The sequence below is a fragment of the Egretta garzetta genome, unplaced genomic scaffold (assembly GCF_000687185.1).
Source record: "Egretta garzetta isolate BGI_Z169 unplaced genomic scaffold, ASM68718v1 scaffold68, whole genome shotgun sequence".
Taxonomy (NCBI): Eukaryota; Metazoa; Chordata; class Aves; order Pelecaniformes; family Ardeidae; genus Egretta; species Egretta garzetta.
The window spans coordinates 1,040,341-1,060,700 of record NW_009260774.1 but is presented as its reverse complement, the minus strand read 5'-3'; the positions used below and the strand labels follow the sequence as shown (position 1 = coordinate 1,060,700).

At 38.9% G+C, this 20,360-nt stretch overlaps 1 protein-coding gene across 1 annotated transcript in view; it reads left to right on the top strand.

The window, feature by feature from the left end:
* Nucleotides 1-20,360, top strand: part of PTPRR (protein tyrosine phosphatase receptor type R) — a 135,927-nt gene that overhangs the window by 44,267 nt on the left and 71,300 nt on the right. The window contains exons 2-3 of the mRNA XM_009646267.2: nucleotides 14,344-14,457; nucleotides 17,812-17,967. Of these exons, the coding sequence (XP_009644562.2) occupies nucleotides 14,344-14,457; nucleotides 17,812-17,967 (270 nt within the window). The remainder of the gene's footprint in view (nucleotides 1-14,343; nucleotides 14,458-17,811; nucleotides 17,968-20,360) is intronic.

Genomic DNA, 20,360 nt, shown 5'->3' with positions numbered 1-20,360 from the left:
GTAGCTCACAAAGTATTCCTTTGTTTCTCCTAAAGTGCCTTTTTAATTGTGGCTATACTCAGCAGAACCATTTACGAGTTGGAGCTGTCATGGGCAGACTATGTTTTCCAGATCTGTGGGATATGTGAGACAAGAGCCTTAGGCTGGGGTAGCACTGCCACGGTCACTCTTCTCAGAATTCAGAGCAGCCCACAACTGGTTTTGCACTGCGGATAGATGGGCAGCCCCAGCCTGAGGTCATATTCATTATGCGGCTCTTTAGGAAACCCTGATTTACAGCCTTTTTATAGAGAGGGAACTCGTATCCAGAAAGACAAAATTAATGGCACTACAGAAGTGCAAATACCATTAATGGTGTGAAATTAGCCCCTTAATCAAGTTTATTTAATGAAATTTGAGTGTTGGAAGAAAAGATGAGCTTAGAATTCCCACTGGGGAAGCAAACTGGATTGATAACATTAAATCTGAATTCCCAGTTCTCTTTCTGCTTTTCCAAGTTTCTAAGCCACTTTATTATTACTTTTTAGTACGAGCTCTCATCACCTACCTTCCCGTTATTTCAGCTCTGAACCAAGAATAGCACTGCTGCTTCTCTTTACATCCAAATGTAATATTTCTTCAATCTAAAGTAAACAGCCACATGCTCTACTAATAATTAAAGCTCTACATGTATTCTATTGTACTTGTGATTTGAATACACATGTATGCATACATATCTTAATGATCTGCTCTTAAAAAGTGTCATATATCCAAATAGTCATCTTCCATAAGGATGTAGAGTCTGTCAACTAGCATCTTCTTTCTGGCACAAAAGTTTTGTGTACAACATCTTTAAATGACAAAAATTGATGGCTTTCTTATGTAGGTGTATATTCTACTTTCTTTTACTAAATCATCTCAAAAATATTAAAAAGGTTTGAGTCACTGAATGAAGATTAGGATTTTTGACTTGCATAAATTGCAGAATGGTTGTTCAAGTAGAAGATTAAGTCTATTTGGACTCCTACAAAACAGAAAGAAATTATTATTTATTCATTGAATTTTGCAAAATATCTTTGCAAATGCATTTTTCTCATTTGTGAGCTGCTCTATATCTGTCTAATCTATATATGAACTGTAAGTGTAGAAGACAGAGGAGCAGAGACAGAAAACAGAATTACAATGAAATTTAAGAACTTCACAGTTCATTGCAAGATTACAGCTTAGAGTGTCTAATCACAGTCTAAGTTTAAAAGACTGATGAGTCATAGATATGTTTTCAAATTATATTAGGTAAAAAAAAGACACCATTCATCTGTCATGACAAAGTTCCTATCTTATTCAGGTTATGCAAATAATTTAAATGCTTGTCTTGTATTTTGCATATTAGTTATGTAATATGATGTCAATTAACTGCAAAAATTGTTCTTAATGAAACAGAAGAATCTTTAATGGTATGTAATATAGGGCTCAAAGAGGAAGGAACATACTTGATGAAGTACATAAAAGTAATTCAGGATGAAGTACATAAAAATAACTCAGGTTCAGTGATCTTTGTGAATGATATATGGGAAGCCCTCTGTTTCTGTACTTTAAAATCTATGTAAATCTTCACATTTTGGACCTTTGTTAGACTTAGAACACTAACATTTTCTGACATGAAATATAAAGAATAACCACAAAACCTGGAAAATGAGATAGCAAGGGATGTTGGCCAGAATTCTGTGTTGGGTGTCCAAATCTTCATTTTCACTTACAGCATTGACATTAGGTACCTTCTTCACGTTTGGAAGATAAGCACTTTGCTGTGAAGCACTTCTGTTTCTTCAGACTCTTAATCCCCATTGCTAGATCCTTTGGTGTGCCCACATGAAAAGAACTGCAAATGTAAGCTGAGAAGTATTATTTTTTACTGAAGTGTTCTTTCTCCTTATATCCATGCTCTCCCTGCCACCCAGCATGACATAAATGCTCACTGTGTGTTTGAAATTGTTTGGGAAGAATACAAGCAATTCTGCATTTAGCAGAGGACACACCATACTGGACCACGTTATACCTGCCTGACAAAAAAGACCTGACCCAGGAAATATGATGTATGCAATAGTAAGGGGAGAATAAAATTACCATATGGATGACCAAAAGGTGTTAATACAAATAGCACCAATACCATCTAGTACAAACTCATGCTGTTGGTTAGGTCAATATAACAGCTGTCTAAAATACATCTCAGGAGATGCATACCAATTAATTTGGCAGGAGCTGCTTCCGTCCTGTTTGCACAGATCTGCAATGGTGATGAAAGCCTCCCTTTTGTACGCTCCTTTTCTAGTAGGACACAGGAAGAGCCACTGCTGCCCACCTGCAGTGTTCTCCCAGGGGAACACACCTCAGGAGGGCTGGGATGGGTTATGTACCTGCAGGAATAGCTGGTAGTGAATGAATTGGACTCAGTTTCCTTTCAGCTGGCTTATAAACATCCCTGACTAAGGCAGATGAAAATGAGATGCCTAAAGTTGTGCACATGAATGTGACCCTGGCAGCAGAGGCTGATCAGCTCTCAGAGAAGCAAGAGATACCAGAAAGTCACTGAAAGACAGACAGGTCTGTTTAATATGACAGGTTGTGTTGACGAGAGGATAAAATGGCTTGTGTGTAGACGCAGACAGATTTTACAAAATAGGTTTTGTCTAGCATGGCAAATATGAAGCATATGTTTATGCAGCTGAACAAAGAATTCTCCCTCCTATATTCCTGTATCCTGTGACAAGAGGTAGATGAAGAATTGAGGGCAAAAGGGTCTCAGCTATGACATTCAGCTTCATTGATTTTATTTCTCTCGTTTCTTGCAGTACCAATTTGTGGAAAAATCACAACTGAAAAAAAAAAACCCCAAACATTCTGAAAACCCTTTTGCTACAACAACAGAGAATATTTAAGAATGTTTACCTTCCTCTCGATGTTTCCTATGCTGAAAACACTCAGATTTCTTTAGAAAATGGTAAAATTTTTTGGTTTTAATTTTATTTTCCTCTCTTCTCGCCAGTCATTTAATTATGCAATTTCTGTAAGGTTTTCTGGGAATGTTATATTTAACAAGAAAAGAGGCATAGAAATGAGAAGCCATAAAAGCCGTTTAGTTAATCTTATGTTTCTTTGTTCATCCCAGTGTGGGGTTGTTCCGTCTTATCGTCCATAATTTTTGTTCAGCTTTGTTTCGGCTAGTGAAATGAGCATTCCTCTGCTACTGTAGACAAAATCTAACGTTGAAGCTGGTAAGGCAAGGTTGTTGGTTTTAGCTCTAACTCGGGGAAAAAAAGGCAGAGGAGGGATTAGTTGACAGAATGAGGATGAGCCCTGCCAACCCTGATGACCTTGGCAGTCAGCTACCATGTTAGCAGTAACCTACCTCATTTTTCATTGAGGTAACACACTACCCTCCTGCTTTGATCAAGTAGTAATGATGGCTTCTGGATGTCCAGAATCTGGAAGATTATTTTGTGTATGTTTAAAGAATATTGTTAAAAACTAAGAAAGAGAAAAAAGAAACCTCGCCCACCAAATTTGCAATTGCTATTTCTCACTGAAAGGATTATGAATTATTTTGCTTTTGTGTATGTGTAAGAATGAGAGAACCGCATGCAAACAGTTTTTAAAAATCTCTTTTATATGGTGGTCAACTCTGAGTATAAAAGGGAAAAAAAATGTGGGTTTTCTCCTTCTAAACATCTGAGATTGGCTTTGACAGCTGTGTTGCCTGTTTAAAAAAGATGAACACAGAATGCTCTTCTGATCCTAAACATAAAAGAGAGAAATTGAAGATCCATGAATTGGACTTTGCCTCCCAGTCCTTTTAGAGCAGTAATATCCCATATTGCGTGACAGCACAGCTTTTTCATCTTTGACCTCACAAGTGGAGTCATCTCTAAAGAAAAGTCCCCCAAATTAGACTGAAAGCCATTTTCTAAAACTTTCTCTAATGGCTGAGTCAGAAAACTTGTCCTATATTAGGACATTTGAGACACAGTATATGTGTCACGTTGCCAAAGACAGAAACCCAAATTTTGAGCCACTGGTCAAGAATACAATATTGTTATTAGCATTAACAGGAATCATTGAGGTAAAACACTCCTTAAATCTTTGGTCAGACTCAGTCTCAGTGTTTTCCCTTAGGCTGTACCTTCTGTGTTCAGAACTAAACAGAAGAGGAAAATCCTTTGTCTGCCCAGCTGCTCAGGAGAAGGGGAATTTGTACCTCACAGTCTCCGAAATACAGCTGGTATTAGCAGCTTCAGGAGGTCAAAGATCCTGAGACAGTTGCCAAAATCATGAGATTTTCTTTTCACCTGCTTTCCAGTTTCTGAGCATGTAGGATTCACACACAATCATTAATGGTTTTGATAAAGCTTTGAGAGAAAGGCACATATCTAGTCGCATGAATCCATGGCAGGATAAAACCCAAAGTAATGCAAGTTTTGTCTAAGAAAAAACACAGGTCCCCAAGGGTTTTGCTTGATTTTGCTTAACTTTGTTTCAATTTCACAATAGTTAAAGGAACTTAAGGCAGAAATTACAAGGGTGCCTTGTATTGTCTGCACTTGGTTTATATGGATTTGGAGTGCTAAATGAGGTAGGGGGAAGTCAGTGATACAAATTTTATTCTAATAATGCATGATTATTGTGATGAAAATAGCTATAAACAAACTTTAGTACGCCAAAAGGTTGAAAGAGGATGAAGACCCTAAACATACTGGTGAACTGTATCGCACTGAAGAGCCCTTGTTTTGGACATTTGTTTCCTGAAAACAGGATCCTGATCTCTCAAGAGCTGAGGTGTAAGAATTGCTTCTTACTTTGAAAGTCTTGGCTCTGGTTGACAAATAATCCAGACTGTCCTGGGACACCGGTTGCAATCAGGAATCACACAAGAACAGTCTTGTGTAAATATCTTGATTCCGGTTGAGCCAAATGTATTTTAAGACTTCTTTTTCTTTCCAGATGTATTTCAAATTTTCTTCTTCATACACCCAGGATCCACAGGCAACTAGGATTATGTGAAAAAACAAAAAGCATTTGCCTCTTTCTACAGCATTCCCATTGTGCATGTTCAGGCAGATTTTGCTCATCTGAAATTATCAATAAAATTTGTTTCTGAAAATAAATGCATGTGAAAGCTAGGACGTCAGCAGTACTGAAATCTTACTTTGATTCTCAAGAGAGAGAATCAAAGGAGTGTAGGTCAAGTGGGAGCCTTTTGGCCCCATCAGTTCCTGAAAGATGTGAAAGTTGCTGTATTGTCTTAGGTTTCTGGTTTTGTTCTTCCTTAGTTTGTAAGGTTACATACATATGTATGTCTTCTACAAACTAAATTTAAAATTCTGAAGATAAAAAAAAAAAGGATGATTTTGTGGTGGTTTTTTATGCCTGTCATTTTTCTGGAAGTCATTTTGATATATTGAGGATGAAAGTTGTAACAGGAATTTAAACTTCAGTAACTAGGAATTGTTTGAAACACAAAACTAGCTGAAATTAGGGTTTTACAAAAGGAGCAAGGAGAAACAATACTGTTTCTCTGGCATTTTGAGCTTTGCACTGGCTCTACCTAGAGATTTAATAAATGGACAGGAAAAAAAAATTTATTATAAAGCACTGTGCTGAACAGGCTCAAAAGGAGCTGTTTGCTCTGAAGATTACAGCTGGCTTTGGGATGATGAAATAGGATGTGACTGGTACAATCACACTGTGCATAAAAGTTATACCAGACATAATAGCACCATGCATTTCTTTTGTAATGGAAGGAATAATTTTTTTTGCTAATATTGAATAAGGACAGATAGGACAATTTATGGAGCTCATTATACATAGCCCTCAAAGAACAAAAAGGTTGAAATAGTGTTCAGCTGAGCTCTTCCAGCTCTCCTTGTGTTTCCACCTCTCTGTCTATTATCTTGTGCTTTTCCATCATCTCGTCCTTTTCAACTGTCTACCACAAGGGAGGAGGTCAGGGAGAGGTGGGTGAAGGAAGGAAAAAGCCTAGAAAATTATCAGAGCTTTGAAATTAAGTTCAGCTGTTACTTTAAGAAAGATGAAATAATTTGTCATTAAGTAAATCCCAGTCCTTGAAGAAATACAAAACCAAATTAAAAAATTACAGGAATTAACTTTGGGGGGCAACATTAAAGTTATCTGTGAAAGAAGTTGAAAAGTTCTATCCTGCATAGCTGTTCCCCATCTTCTTACTATGGCATAAAAAATCCTTAGTTCACAGGACTCCTGTGAAACAGTGAAATACTATTGTCCCTATTTTATAGACAAAGAACTGAGGCAGATTAACTGAGGCAGACTTGCTAAGGCTAGAGGCACAGCAAAATTTCAGCCTCCCATTCCTACTAGTAATCAGTTTGTAGTAACTGCAGATTCTCCCAGCTTAGGACTCTTTAAAATAGATGTAGTATTGTCATGACAGATTTTTTAAAAAGGAATAATATACTTCCACATGCAGGAGAAAACTGTCTCCTTCCATCACTAGGTACTAAATGTTCCACCAGGTGGTGAAGCAAAAAGTTCCCTCTGTCCCAAAGAAGCTCTAGAAAATCAATCCCTAACTCTAAGAGAACTACTACAGCCTTCTGCCCCTCTCCTTCTGCGTTCCAAAGGCTGGTCCTATTTAATGATAAGGCTGTGTCAAATTTGTGTCCCATGGCCAATAGATAATAACAAATAACTTTTCCTTCCTCTCTCTTACACCCACTCAACAATGAAAAGCATGTATCCCATGGACATTCAGGACATGGGATTCTGGAACCTCCTCTCAGAAAAAGTCCTATTAACTTTACTGAGCTCTGGATAAGGTTATTCCCTTACTGAGGTGGGGCTGTGGGATGGTAGTTTCATGCCATCTATACTACATTAGTTATTTGGAAGCTGTACATACTTTCTGACTTCCAAATATATAATGCATGATTAAGGCATTAATGATGCCATAGGAAAGAGGTAAAGAAAAAGGAGAAATAAGTACAATGAGCACTGAGAGGACAGTCCAACCCTCACTCCTAGTCTGTCACCCCACTAAATACATCATGTTGTGGTACAGGAATGACCCACATGACTCAGAAGCCAGGAGAATGAAATAACCTACCTTCTGAGATTTCTTTCGGAAGAAAGATAGAAGACTAGTCTGTGTCTTCTCATTAGATCTGATCAGTAAATCCATATTGCCTTGTGACACAATGGTATCAAATGACACTGGAAGAGCTGACCCTTTATCTTTGCTAGGAGACTGCAAGCCCAGAGATTAATGCAAAACACTGGACTGATAGAAATCAAAGGTGTGCCTCTTAAAGAGAAGCATTAACAAACCGTATCCTTAATAGGCTGAATGCATTCTCATACACTTTAATCATCCATGAAGGTCACGGAGTCTTTCTATAGCTGACTGACTCACTGCCCAAGTGCATGTGAAAGCGCAGCGAGGGAATCTTGGACAAAAGCCAGGCATCACAGATGGAGCGTTTCTCACTCTTGTGTTGGTGCTTCCTACAGAAGTGGTCAAATCAGCCCCAAATCAGCTGATGTCATTTGAGAAATTAGTTCTTCTCCCTGGGAGAAGTGTAAATTTATCACATAGCTGAGACAAACCAGTTTAGTCATATCACCCACCTGCCTCCAGAGCAGCTTTACCACTCTGAGCTGTGGATGCCAGTGGAGTGCCCTGGCCTCACCTCAACACCTGGTATGGCATCTTTGTCCTCTGTGATGCAGCAGTCTCTAGGAACATCCTTAGCTGGTACCTACACGTGCAAACAGGACTTGTATGAAACCCAGTGTCCAGTCCAGGATGATGGCCAGCACTCAAACCTCTCAATAACAGACTGAGAAACTTACCCTTTTATTGCACTAGGGTTCATCTTGGTTTCTGATAAATCAAGGCTTGGCTTCAACTGTATGACAAGGTTTGTAGTATCTCTTCTGTACAGTTTTCAGGGACACCAGTCACTTTCAACATCTGCCTAAGCATCCAGCCCTTTTTCTGCCTCTTGTTCAGTTTTTGGCCTTAGCAACTTCCTGTGGTAAAAAGGTCTGTGGATTAATTGCAGTGTGTGAAAGACTGCTTCCTGTTATAAATTTTTATTTTCTCATATTTTAAGGAACATTCATTTGAAAATCAGTACGGGGGAGACCATACAGTGGTCTTAACTAATTAGATTAACCCTACATTTCCCATTAGTTTTACTTCTGTCTTTGATTTCTTTCAGAGAGTTCATAACATGCATAAATATTTCAATGTATAAGCTTTCATGAAAAATTGATCAAGAGCCAAAATTTTACTTTAGTGCTATATGAGAAATGCATAAATCCAGGAAATACTATGCTTACTTTAAACAAAGATTTTCCATAAAAGATGTGGGGTTTTTTCTCTAGCAAAAAAATGTAAGTGAAGTTGTATAATATCACATCTTGAAAAGCAGCATTCAAATATACAAAACTTCCTTGTACTAATCAGGACTGAAGCAATCAAAGTATCCCATTCATATCACTTTTTCTTAATGTTTACATGGAACCAATTTAGAGTTCTTCTCATCACCCAAATACTCTTTGGACAAGCACACTTAAATTTTTGCAGGCTACATGTGAAATCTATTTGGCAGATTTGTGTATTCTCCAGCCTTCGTGTCTCCCCATTAGAAGATGGGTGACTTAAACAGAAGCATGTTCCAGGACCAGAGCATTTCTCAATGCTTTTCACTGGTTCTTGTAAATTCAAACATATGCCTGTAATTTTTCTACTATTTTAGGTGAGTTTCAGTATACTTTTGTAGAATAGCCAAGACTCCCCCTCACAATTTTTCAGTAATCACTCTCTGACCTTAAAAGTATTTAAATTCCTCAAGATTTATATTTCTAGTCACATTGTGTTTTAGCAGAAATATATTATGTATGAAAGTTTGAGTAGGTCACTCCAGGCAACTGCTAATACACAGAAACACGAAACTCCTTTAATTAATCGCTAAGAATAATTGATTTTATACTCAGAAGAGTTTTATCTTACTTTACAGACATAATTCAAAGCTTAATGTGGACTTCATAGAAGGGCAGGTTTCTCCTCTTGAAGAAAATAGCATTGTAGATGGAGAGGTAAACTGGAAAGGAGGGAATGCCACCTCAGACACTGGTTTGGTTTAGGGCAAAGTGCCTTCAGAGACCTCTCCTGGGAAAATACTTTGTTCTTGTTGCATGATGCTGACCTGCATGCGAAGCTGAGGACACGCTGGCTCCCACGCGATTCATGGACTACATGAGATGCTAACCCTGCTGTCAGCTATGACACACAGAATATCGTAAAAGCCAAAATCTTCTGTGAATGTGTATTAGGCCACCTGAGCCAGCCAAAGGGGCTAAGCTGACATCCAGTGCAGCTGCGATCTCAAGTCATTGAACAACAGGAGCCTTTGTGCTGCCTGATGAAGAAAAAAACATCTAATGTGTTTAAGGGGAAGTAAAGAGAAAATGCAGGTACTTTCAGAATGTGTTGTCGGATTTTTGTTAGTCCTGTACCCAAGCTGTACAAATAGTCCTGTATTCACTCCTGATAAATACATCCTTTTTTGATTGTACAGCTGAGGCTGTCTGATGAGGGTGGCAAGATGAAACATGGTGACACTAATTAACTGTAGACACTGTCACTGTGCAGGCAGCAGAGCAGGGTGCTCAGATGGGAGAACCCACAGCCCGGCCACAGTCCAGTGGTTTTGCGCTTTAGCGCAAAAAACATTTTATAGCATTTTTTGAAACTTTCTTAAAATTTAAATAAATAAGTGGAGCACAGGCAGGTAAGACAACTCTCTTTTGAGCTTTCTCTCTTGTTTGGCCTAAGTAAATAAGGGTGATTATTTTAGTTTAATTTTTAGAGTTGCCTTTCTTTGGTTTTAGCACAAAATAGAACTTACTACCCAATGGCCCTTAAGCATAAAGATTCCTAGTATGTATAATGTGCTGATTTACTTTTAATCTTTGTTCATAAAAGTATTGTGAAGATTTATACTTTAACCTTTAACCTTCTTCATCCTTGATTATTTATCTTCCTGTATATTCAGGTTAGCTGGAGGTTTGAGAAAACACCTGTGGTGGTGGGGTCAGGAGGAGTTTAGAGGGGAATACCCAACATATAGAAAAGGAATGGTATATCTGAGCCTTGTTGCAGGAAGGATATCAGTGATGATAAGGAAAAGAGAAGAAAGGGAGGCATCTCTGATTTTTTCTTGAGAAGCAGAACTTGACTTGGTAAATTATAATTTATTGTAATATCCTAAACATATTGTTTCAGAAACTGTGTTATACATTCATCTCTTTCGTGATGGTTTTGGGTTTTTTTCTTCAACATGAAAATCTTTATCAGAAAGCCCCTGTAGGGCCTCAGTTGTGAATGGTCTTTGGTGTTTTTCTGTGCTGAGTTTCCTTTTCTGGAACTCTGTCTTCCCAAGTTTTCCACTACAAGCAGAAAAGTCCTTCCCTTCAAACTACCTGTTTTGCTTGGATCAGATAAACCTAGAAACTGTTGCCACAGTTGCAATATCCAGGTCGGCAATCGCTCAGGGAAATGAGTCCTCCAGGGTGTTCGTCTCTGGGCTTAACAAGTCACTATTGCCAACAGCAGTAGCGGATTCAAAACGGTACACTCCTTGGGGAGTAGGTTGCAATCCATGATAAACACTGCAGATGAGCAAAGGGTAAATGATTAGTGCTGTCTAACTGGGATGCTTCAGCCCTCTCTTTCCCAAAGCAAAAGGAGCAACTAGAGGAATACAGTAAGAGGTAACTTCTGTATCTGTGCTAATGCTTTATTTTCTTTATTTCTGTGGATTTTCTTTACAAGACTTAATGTCACATTTTATTGCGGGTGGTGTTAGAATACATAGCGATTTCATCTGTGTAATCATAACCTGTAAATGGCCAGACGGGTTTCCATTCTAGGAGTGATTCTCTTAATGACAGTGTATACTGTTTGTCTAATATACGGGTATTGTTGTATTTGTAGTTCATCCATTTCAGTCTTCTATCCTAATCTCTTCCCTTTATGGACTATAGTCAACACAGTGTCTAGGCATGCCATCAGAATAGCACGATAATGTTAAAGTATTAAAATTTTAACAATATTTTAGGAATTTTCTACTGATAGGAATAGTTAAGCCTTTATTTTTTCTTTATCTTCCATCTTTCTTTTTCTTTTGTTTTTTTCTTTCTCTGACAATTCTGAACAAAAATTATCATAGCTAGGAATTTGCAGAAAAGCAATTTTATACCAGACCTTCAGGTCAGACTTAAATTTCAGCCACCTTCAGGAGGGCACATGCCAGAGGTGAGAATATAATGCCCCAAGTGTTGTTTTCATCCCAGATCTTGATAGTATGGCTTATTGTATGATAAAATTCATGTAACTGAGGAGACCCATTGCCTTTTAGTGATGAGTAGGCATAAATTAGCCTGGATCTTGTCAGAAGGGACTTGGGAAAAGAGTATAATCTTGCCCTGTCCCTATCATTCTCCAGAAGCATCCAGAGTTGGCCACAGGATACTGAGCTTGACGTGTCTCCAGTCCAGTCCACTCCTGCTTTATGCTTTTATGAATCTGGTAGAAACAAGGGGTGGTAGAGAGCACAGAACATGTTTGTGATGTGCTGCTTGCTCTAAAGTGGGTGCTCTCGGGGTGCCATCGAGCATTACTATACATTACCTTCCACTGATCGCATTAGAAATTGCACTGCCAAAGTGGCATATTCTGGACTGCTAACTTTTGTCTTGATAGGAAGAGGCAAATGCACTCTCTTGTGCTGCCTGATGAAGAAAAGACGACTTGTGTTACTCTTACTTAATTTTTACTATAATTGCTGAGGAACTAAGCTTCACACTAACACCAGCAATTGAGAAGCAGATTCCTTCAATGGACAGCAAGACAAGGTTCTTCTAAAAAAGTGAGCTTTTTTCTTCCTCAGATACTTCTTGGAGTTTTTTTTAGAAGAATAGTCACAAAAAAAAGTCTTTATTGCTGAACAAGAAGCACCCTGAAATGAGGCTTAAGGACAAATTTCTTCCCACCCACTTAGGAGGTTTCGTCAAAGGGTCCTGAAGTCTCCAGCTGCAAGGTCAGGTGAGCTTTCTAAGCAGGCTGTTGCCAGTGCCGTCGCCTTCAGGCTTCCCGCAGAACCACCAAGGACAATATAGATATAGCTGAGAGGCACAGGTACTGTGCAGCCTTTTATGACTTTTGTTATAGGACACGGTGGACCAAATTCTGACCTGGTGGAAAGAAATGTGACTCTCCCGAAGATAATGAAGTTTCACCATGTTTTATTGTCCCTGATGAATCACAATTCCAGCATACTAAATCTGTAAGAATTTATTACCTCCTTATAGGCTCTTTAAGATCTTCTATTTCATCCGAAGCTGGGTATTTTTCTGGCTGTTTCATTTCTGTGTCTTTATCAGTGAGCTCTTAACACACTATTTAACACTTAATGTGGTCTGATCCCCGGCTCAAATATGTTTTAGTGAATGTATTTTGATTTTATGCCTGCTAATTTTGCTCAGTAACAACAGTTAGCATTATCCCCATAACTCAGGGTCACTGACTTAGACAAGCAGTTTTGCGCTCTTTATACTGTCCTGATGGATCTCTAGGGACCCTCACGGCAGCCTTCATATTTCAGCAACAGCTTAGTTTCTCATTTACCCTCAGACCAGTCTGTTAACTTTCAGATGGCTTCACAGCTCCCAGTCAAGACTCATCTGCTGTATTGCTCAGGTGCGCTGTGGCCAGAGTGAGCCAGTCTAAGGAACAGAATAAATGGTGCTTGGATCTGTTAGATCTCCCTGTCTCTCCTCCCAAGACATTTCTCTGTTTCAAGTGACAAAGCTGGAGCGGTTTGGTAGCCATTCAAGATGATTGTCTAATTCATGAAGAAGCAAAGACTGCATTTTGAAAATGCCAGGATAGAAACAGTAATTTAAAGTGAAGAACCTTATAATACTTCTAGCTGAATTAAAGCTCAACTCTGTGGTAAGAGCAGATCTCAATTGGTGCATCAAGACTTGGCAGTCCCATTAGTGTAAAAAAGTGTGAAGAAGTGGAAAAAATGAAAAACACTCAGTACTGATGGAAAAATCAAATTGACAGTCAAAAAAGAAAGCAAATATTTTATGGTTTTATGCCATAACTTACAAATAATTACTTATAAATAAAGAACAACAGTCAAAATGTGTGATGCTGTTCTTCTTTGAGAAAAAAGTTGCTTTTCTTTCTAGATCATAACCATATTCCCAATGCGGTATCTGACCCATGGATATTTGATTCTCTTTATGCAGCTCTGGTTAGGAAGGAAGAATACTTGCTTGGGTCCTCACAGCAGCAAGCTGGTCTATGGCTTTAAGTAGAAAGTTTAAAATAAAAAGCCCTTTTCAGCTCAAGTCGACTGACTCAGTCAGAACTTACTAACCTGCTAATCAGAAGTTGCCAGAAACATTGGAAGCTGTCTGGGACTGTCTGACATACTCCTCTTCCCTCTCTTCTCCACTACATATTGTCTGCAAAGGGGATATGGAAGTGAACTAAGAGACCCCAAAGTACCACATGGAAGTATTGGCAACCAGGTGTCACATGAAGACCCCGTATCTGAGTCTTCTTGAGAGAAGATTTGAACCTAAATTATTTCCTGGGTAAAATTCCACTGACTTCACCGGAAGGACTTGAACTTGAAGAAACATTTAAATTTCACTATGCTTCTGACACAGAGAAAGAAAATGCTTCAGTGATGTGGTTGGTCTCTGCTGAGAATTAACAGCCTTCTCTGACTCACATGAGGAAGTTTTAGGAAACTGAAGCATGTGGAATGTATCCAGAATGTTTCTTTTTTGATCTCAGAAACCGCTAATCAAAATTAAAATTGTGTAATTTCACTATGTCTGACTCATTCTTCACCTGCAGGGAGAAATGCTAAGATAATATGCAAAGCAAATCTTCATTGTGTAAATCCAACATCTCATTCTTTAAAGGTGAATTGATGTTTAATGCTTGACTTTCATTTCTAATGTAGTAATTGTGTTATCTTGAACACTGTGACTTGTCCAAGGAATATAGCCAAAAACCTCTGGAACCTATTTTGAATGTAGTTGAGGAAAGGTGGTACTTTGCTAACGAGCAGCATTTAAAATGCCTACATTTTCCTTTGGACCTGTTCTTTATTACGATGCAATTAGATTGCACAGATTATCATTCTGGGAAGAAAACAATTAGCGAAGAGTCCCAGAGATCAGTCATCTTGAGAACTGAATGTGTTGAGCAAGGAGTTCATTTGAACTCGTTTTGTTTTTCAGACACTGCAAATGGATGTAAACAAGCTGAATATCACATTGCTTCGGATATTTCGCCAAGGAGTCGCAGCAGCACTGGGACTGTTACCTCAGCAAGTTCATATCAACAGACTCATTGTAAGTACCAAAGGGCTGTGTATAATAAAATGTACCCGGTTATTTTGAATTTTCTTAAATTTATTTTCCTGTCATTATGGAAAAGTGCAATAAAATAGGACAGAAAAATACTTTTTTCCCAGTATTTTTTTAACTGCAATACAGAAAAGTAGATCTCCATTACCAAATTATTTAAATTTTCTTTTGAAAGGAAACCATTCTCTGTTACAGTCTAGAAAAAAATTAAGTCAGATAAATATCTTTTGTGTCCTGTTCATAAGCAGATTGCTTATCCCTTAGTTTTCATTCCAATGCAGTTCTATGCCACATTCATTAAGAGACACTTATTCGTGTTTTGTTTCTCAAAGGTTGAATATTGCTCAAAAAAATAGATGTGATTCTGCCTTTCGAAGGCATCTTCACAATTTATCCTCACTTTCCATTAGTAAATTAAATGTCTTCTCACTATATTAATATTCATGTTTTGCTATTCAGCTATAACAACCTATGCTCAGGAATTATTTTGTAGACTATGGTATCATATTTGCAAAAGATGACGACAAATTTGCTTCTAGCAACGAGGACTTTTTGAAAGCAATTGTTACCGTATGCTTTTCTGTGTATGTTAAGAGCACACATTCTTAACGTCGTACTCTTTTTATGACAGTTTTGCCATGAAACAAAAAACCCCACAACATCCCATGTGCATTGCTAGCATTCAATTCACACTGCAGAGGGAAGAAGAGTTATTTTATTTTATTCTACACACAGGTTGAATATTAGGGAAAAAAACTGACAGGTTCAGCATAAAAGTATTTCCTGCCTTGATAGCTTGATAGGATTGTATACATCAAAAAGGATTATAAAACTCCTTCAAATAATGTCTCTGTGAGAAAGGATTACACAAGAAGTACGGCGGAAAAGATCAATAGGAATGCAATGCAGCCCTTTTCATGCTCGCCAGGGATGTCACTCATTCCTGACAAGTGATGCTCAATCTCCTTTGTCCCCTGCATTAACCAGAAGGAAAGGTTCAAAGACATATTCAGAGAAAAGCACAATTAAACGAGAAATGTTCCAGAGTTTGGGATGTGTATTTCAATATACTAAGTCACTTAGCAGCTTTCTCACTATGCTCTCTAGACATTATGCAACAAAGCAGAAGGAATATGCTGTTTATTTTCCTACCGGCTCAATAGTTTTTCCCTTTTTCCTCTCATTTGTGATCCAAGGGAAGAGGTAATGTCATTTTGCACCTGCATATAGCTCAGAATACAGTGAGTACTATTAATTAATTAGTCTTCTCAACATCTGTAAAAGTCTGCTACGAGTTTATCTTTTAATGATATAAGAAAGAACAGAAAATTTTACTCCATTTGCTCTAAAAATCCCACACAGAAAGTAAAAATTCACAAGGAAGAAAAATACATCTTAGGAGACATTATTGCCACTTCCCATCCTTCTAACAAGACACAGTTCCTCTCATGCAGAGTGCTGGCAAGCAAGCAGGGCACATCAAAATTCATCTCGTCTCACTTCAGGCTACTCATCTAGGTTCCCTGTACAAGCAAGATAGAGAAGGGTAACTGGAGGAGGAGAGGCATTGAGATCCTGGTTATTTTAGGATGGATTAAATCATTTTCTGTAGATGCCAGTCTCTCTCCACTGACTTTGGAGGTAGTTTAGATGACAGAAGTGAGGTAAGCTGACTCCCTCCCAAGAGAGCAGCTCTCAGAAGGAGAGAGGAGCCTAGCATCAGAAGCCTGGCAGCCAGGACATGGCTGGCTGCAGGGAGAGCAGAGGGCTGGCTAGCCTTTTACATATAACAACACATAGTGTGCCTGGAAATATTAGCTGGGCATTTCCAGTGCCTCCTTAATCTTTCCAGTAAAGCCTTTTAATGGGCAGAGGAACTCCTAAACAGAGGAGGCACAAAACACTGGGAATACTGCATCCTCGCCAAGCCTTGCCTTGTGCCTGCAACCTACACCCAGAACCACCCACCTACCCATGTCAGAGACTGAGTAGCTTCAGATCAGTTTTTCAGCCTGACAAAAGTCTCTGCCTTGAACTGACACTCCAGACCTGTAGGTCTGGTTTTACTCCTTATCACCCTACTGATCTGAATAGTCCCACTGAAAGATGCCCAGACCCACCAGTAGCCAATATCCTTACCAGTCTTATGGAGCAGAGGGACCACATGTGAGAGCACAGAGGTCAGATTTAGGGTAAACACATTTTAAAGACTCCCTTTCTCTGCAGCTCTACTTCTGAAAACTAGATATTTGAAGAATAGCAAAAGATACCTTTTTCTTCACTTCACTAAAGGTAATGGTGCACATTCAAAGTGAGGAGGAGGAGGCAGGGGGAAATCAGGATTATCCCAGTTTGAACTGATCTCTTCTATCCCATAATGATGAACAGCAAATAACCAGACCAGTGAGGTTCTTGCCTGCACAGGCAGTGATGCAAGTAGTGGCTCCATGCTTACCTTGCGTGTGTGGCACCCCCAGGTCTGGAGTCAACATCACAGCCTCAGCTAAGCTGGCCTTAGCCCTGGTGAGGCTGGGTTCCCACAGCCTCTGGGGACATCAGCTCTGCCTGGAGCACAGGTCTCAGGTGCTGTTCCAGTTTATCACAAGCAGACGAACTCTCTGGCAGTCTTTCATTTTGCTCACTTGTGGCAGAGCAAGCACCATTGACATCTGTAATACAGTACCCCTTGGGCTACCAGGACTGCGTCAAAGACAACCAGGGCAGGAATTAGTAGAGGGGAGAGCAGGCATTCTCAGCTTACCCACTGAATGTAAACAGAACTTTTCTGGTCCTTTCATTTTGTTGTGCCATTTTTAAGGAGTTGCACTGCAATTGACTAAAAGGACTTTGTACTTCATTGCGTTATGTGTCTGCAATGTGTTGACATGGGATTAGAAAGCAGTGCCAAAATATCACAGCATTATACTAAGCATTCCTGTTTAAGGACCACCTTCTAAAACAGGGCTGCATTTCAGCTCAAATCAGATGAACTATCTGCTAAAATCCCTGCTGGCACTTTGACCTTGACCTCATCCCATGGCTCCTCCTCTCACCATGTTGCATTGACCTGTCTTGTTTAATGGTACTGGACTCAGGAAGAAGGTACCTTGTCAACAGTGAATGAGACAAAGCACATGTGCCCACGTATGGTATTTGCATTTTTGGGGGATTTAAGGAGTCAGGGAATAGGTATACTCTCCTCACAGAGCAGGTTGCAGCCTTTATATTCCATGCTTTTGTTTTTGGAATTACAGTTTCAGTCTTTAGACAGCAGAGATTATCTCATCTCAGATCCTTCCTATGATTCTGCTTTTTTTTTTTTTTTTTTTTTTTTCCTAGGGGAAGAAGAACTGTGTGGAACTGTTTGTGTCCCCACTGAACAGAAAGCCAGGAATTTCTGAGGCGCTCCCATCTGAAGAAGTGCTGCGCTCCCTCAATATCAACATTTTGCACCAGAGTTTATCCCAGTTTGGAATAACAGAGGTCTCCCCTGAGGTTTGTTATCGATTTTCTAACCTGTAGTTTGTTACAGATTAGGCAGTTACTACATCCCTGGTAGTTTTCAGGCTGAGGTTCTCAAGCACGAGGCAGGAAATGTATAAGCTAAGATGGCATTACTGCTGTAAGGCAGTTATACAGCTAGCCCTGTTAAATTACTTAAATAGTGCTTCATTAGGCTATTTAATCATTAATATCCAGGTCCTCCTCACACAGCTGGGATACCATTGAAATCAGAGTTTAGATCCTCAGCATGCATCAATTGCCTTAAAGGAAGAGGGCTCAAGGACTTTTGGTCTATTCCTGCAGGTCAGCAGGTATAACAATTTCCATAGAGAGATAAATGAAATGCAGATGTCAGATGTGAGCATTACTACCTGTGTAACTTGTGTGTGACAATATTTTGAAAAGCTGAATTTCTATACTTTACCCATGCTTCTTTCTATTCTCAGAAGTGAGAGATTTATTTTGTTTATCTGCTCCAAAAAGAGGGCAAAAGTAAAACTTGTAGCTATTATTTGTGTGACTACATCCAGTTTTTGGGAAAAAAAAAATCTATTTAAAAGCAGAAACTGCACTACCATCTCCACAGTGTCCCAGACATTACCAGTGAGATGGACATCTAATTCTCAGCTGACCGTTTGAGCTATGCACAGCTAACTAATAAAAGCAAAGGCATTTAGGAAAGGAAATCATTGAACTCATGGACATGGTCACTGCATTTTATTTAGTGTCTTAGAAGCCCTTACTTACATATAAAGACCCTCTGAGTTCAGTGTGAGGTCCGAATAACTTCAAGAATGTTATCAAGAATCGGCATTTTCCATGAAGGCTCCCATTTTGACAGAAGAGATATCTATGTCCAAAAAAAAGTGGGAAAAAAGAGGAGAGGTTCTGATGAGCTGTGTTTCCATCTATGGGTGAAGAGTTCCTGGGTTTTTTACATCAAAACCTATGTTTGAGCCATTGCTGAGTTGGTACTGGCTGTTATGTTCACCCATATTTCTACTGATTAGAAATGCTTTCACTCACTTTAAGTATTCTAACTCTCTTTAAGAATCTGTAAGATGAAATATAAAACCAAGGCCATTTTAATGCAATTTTACATGCTCTACTACAGCAGCCTGCCACTATGAAAATGAGCAGATTCTTAGGCTTTAGCTGTTCTAATACAAAACAAAGCCAAACAGTGCAGTCTAAATGTCAAATCAGGTCTTTATATCGCTCATCAGCGACCTGAGCTAAGCTTCCTTTAGGTCAGAATTTCCTTTATTACTGAAGTATATGAGACTGACGGTTGTTAAAGATGCAATTATCTGTTCCAAGTACTTCAGTTACAAATAACACTTCAGGTAGACATGGGACAAGAAGATATATGAATAATAGATGAATGGAGAAATGGCATCAAGCTAGGAAGAGATGCTGGAAAAAAATACAGTGCTGAATTCAAGATCTCATCTATGTTAGATACATTTCAATAATCTGGAATGCTCAGATATTTGAATTTTCTCTCTGGAAAAAAGCACATAGACAACCAGATGGAATAATTTAGAAGAGGATTATTAGAATGAAAGTTGTGCAGACTCTAACTCCTTCTAATACTGTTGGAGAAACAAGAGATTATTTTAGTATTTCAGTTGCTAGCAGATTATACGGCTAAGGCCCTGATCCTGAAAAAATCATGCAGCTTTACACTAATAAGTATTCATTTTGGATCTCAATAAATTATTTACATGGGTAAGACTTCACAGAAAACAGTAGCTAAAAGACAACAGCAACATGTAATCTTTACTTGCTCAACTACTAACCAGTTATTTACTCTTTTCTCAACTTGCTCTAAGAACAAATCCTGCCAAAAAATAACAGCAAAGAAAATTCAAACAGGCAAACCTTTGGAGGAAGATATAGTTATATAAAGCTTTACGTGTCTTTGACACATTATTTTACCCATTTTGTGTGTTTATTCCTGAATCCTAATTAACTCATGAGCTAATAAATTGTACTCTTCCACCCAAAAGTGTGAATGCTTCCCAACCAGTATCATATGCACACTCACAGTGTATCTGTGCAGAAAGGAAGCATTATGCTCATCTTTCTAGGTGGGTGGCTGACACAGAGGTGTTAGGACTGGAATTCGTCGTCTTTTTTAGCTGCCTATTTCAGTATTAGCTGCCTAAGGCTTGAAAGGCTGCCAGCTCTCTCTACAGTGAACAGAGAGAGAGAGAATTACCTCCAGCGGGCAGCTCATCCCATGCCTGAGATACCTCTCCTGAGATTGCTTGGTTGACTCTTTCTAACAGGGCTTAGCTTAAACTAGACCCCCCCAGCTGTAGAGGGTCAATGATGGGGGAGGTTACCCAGTCCTAAGAACTTTACCAAGATTATGTAGG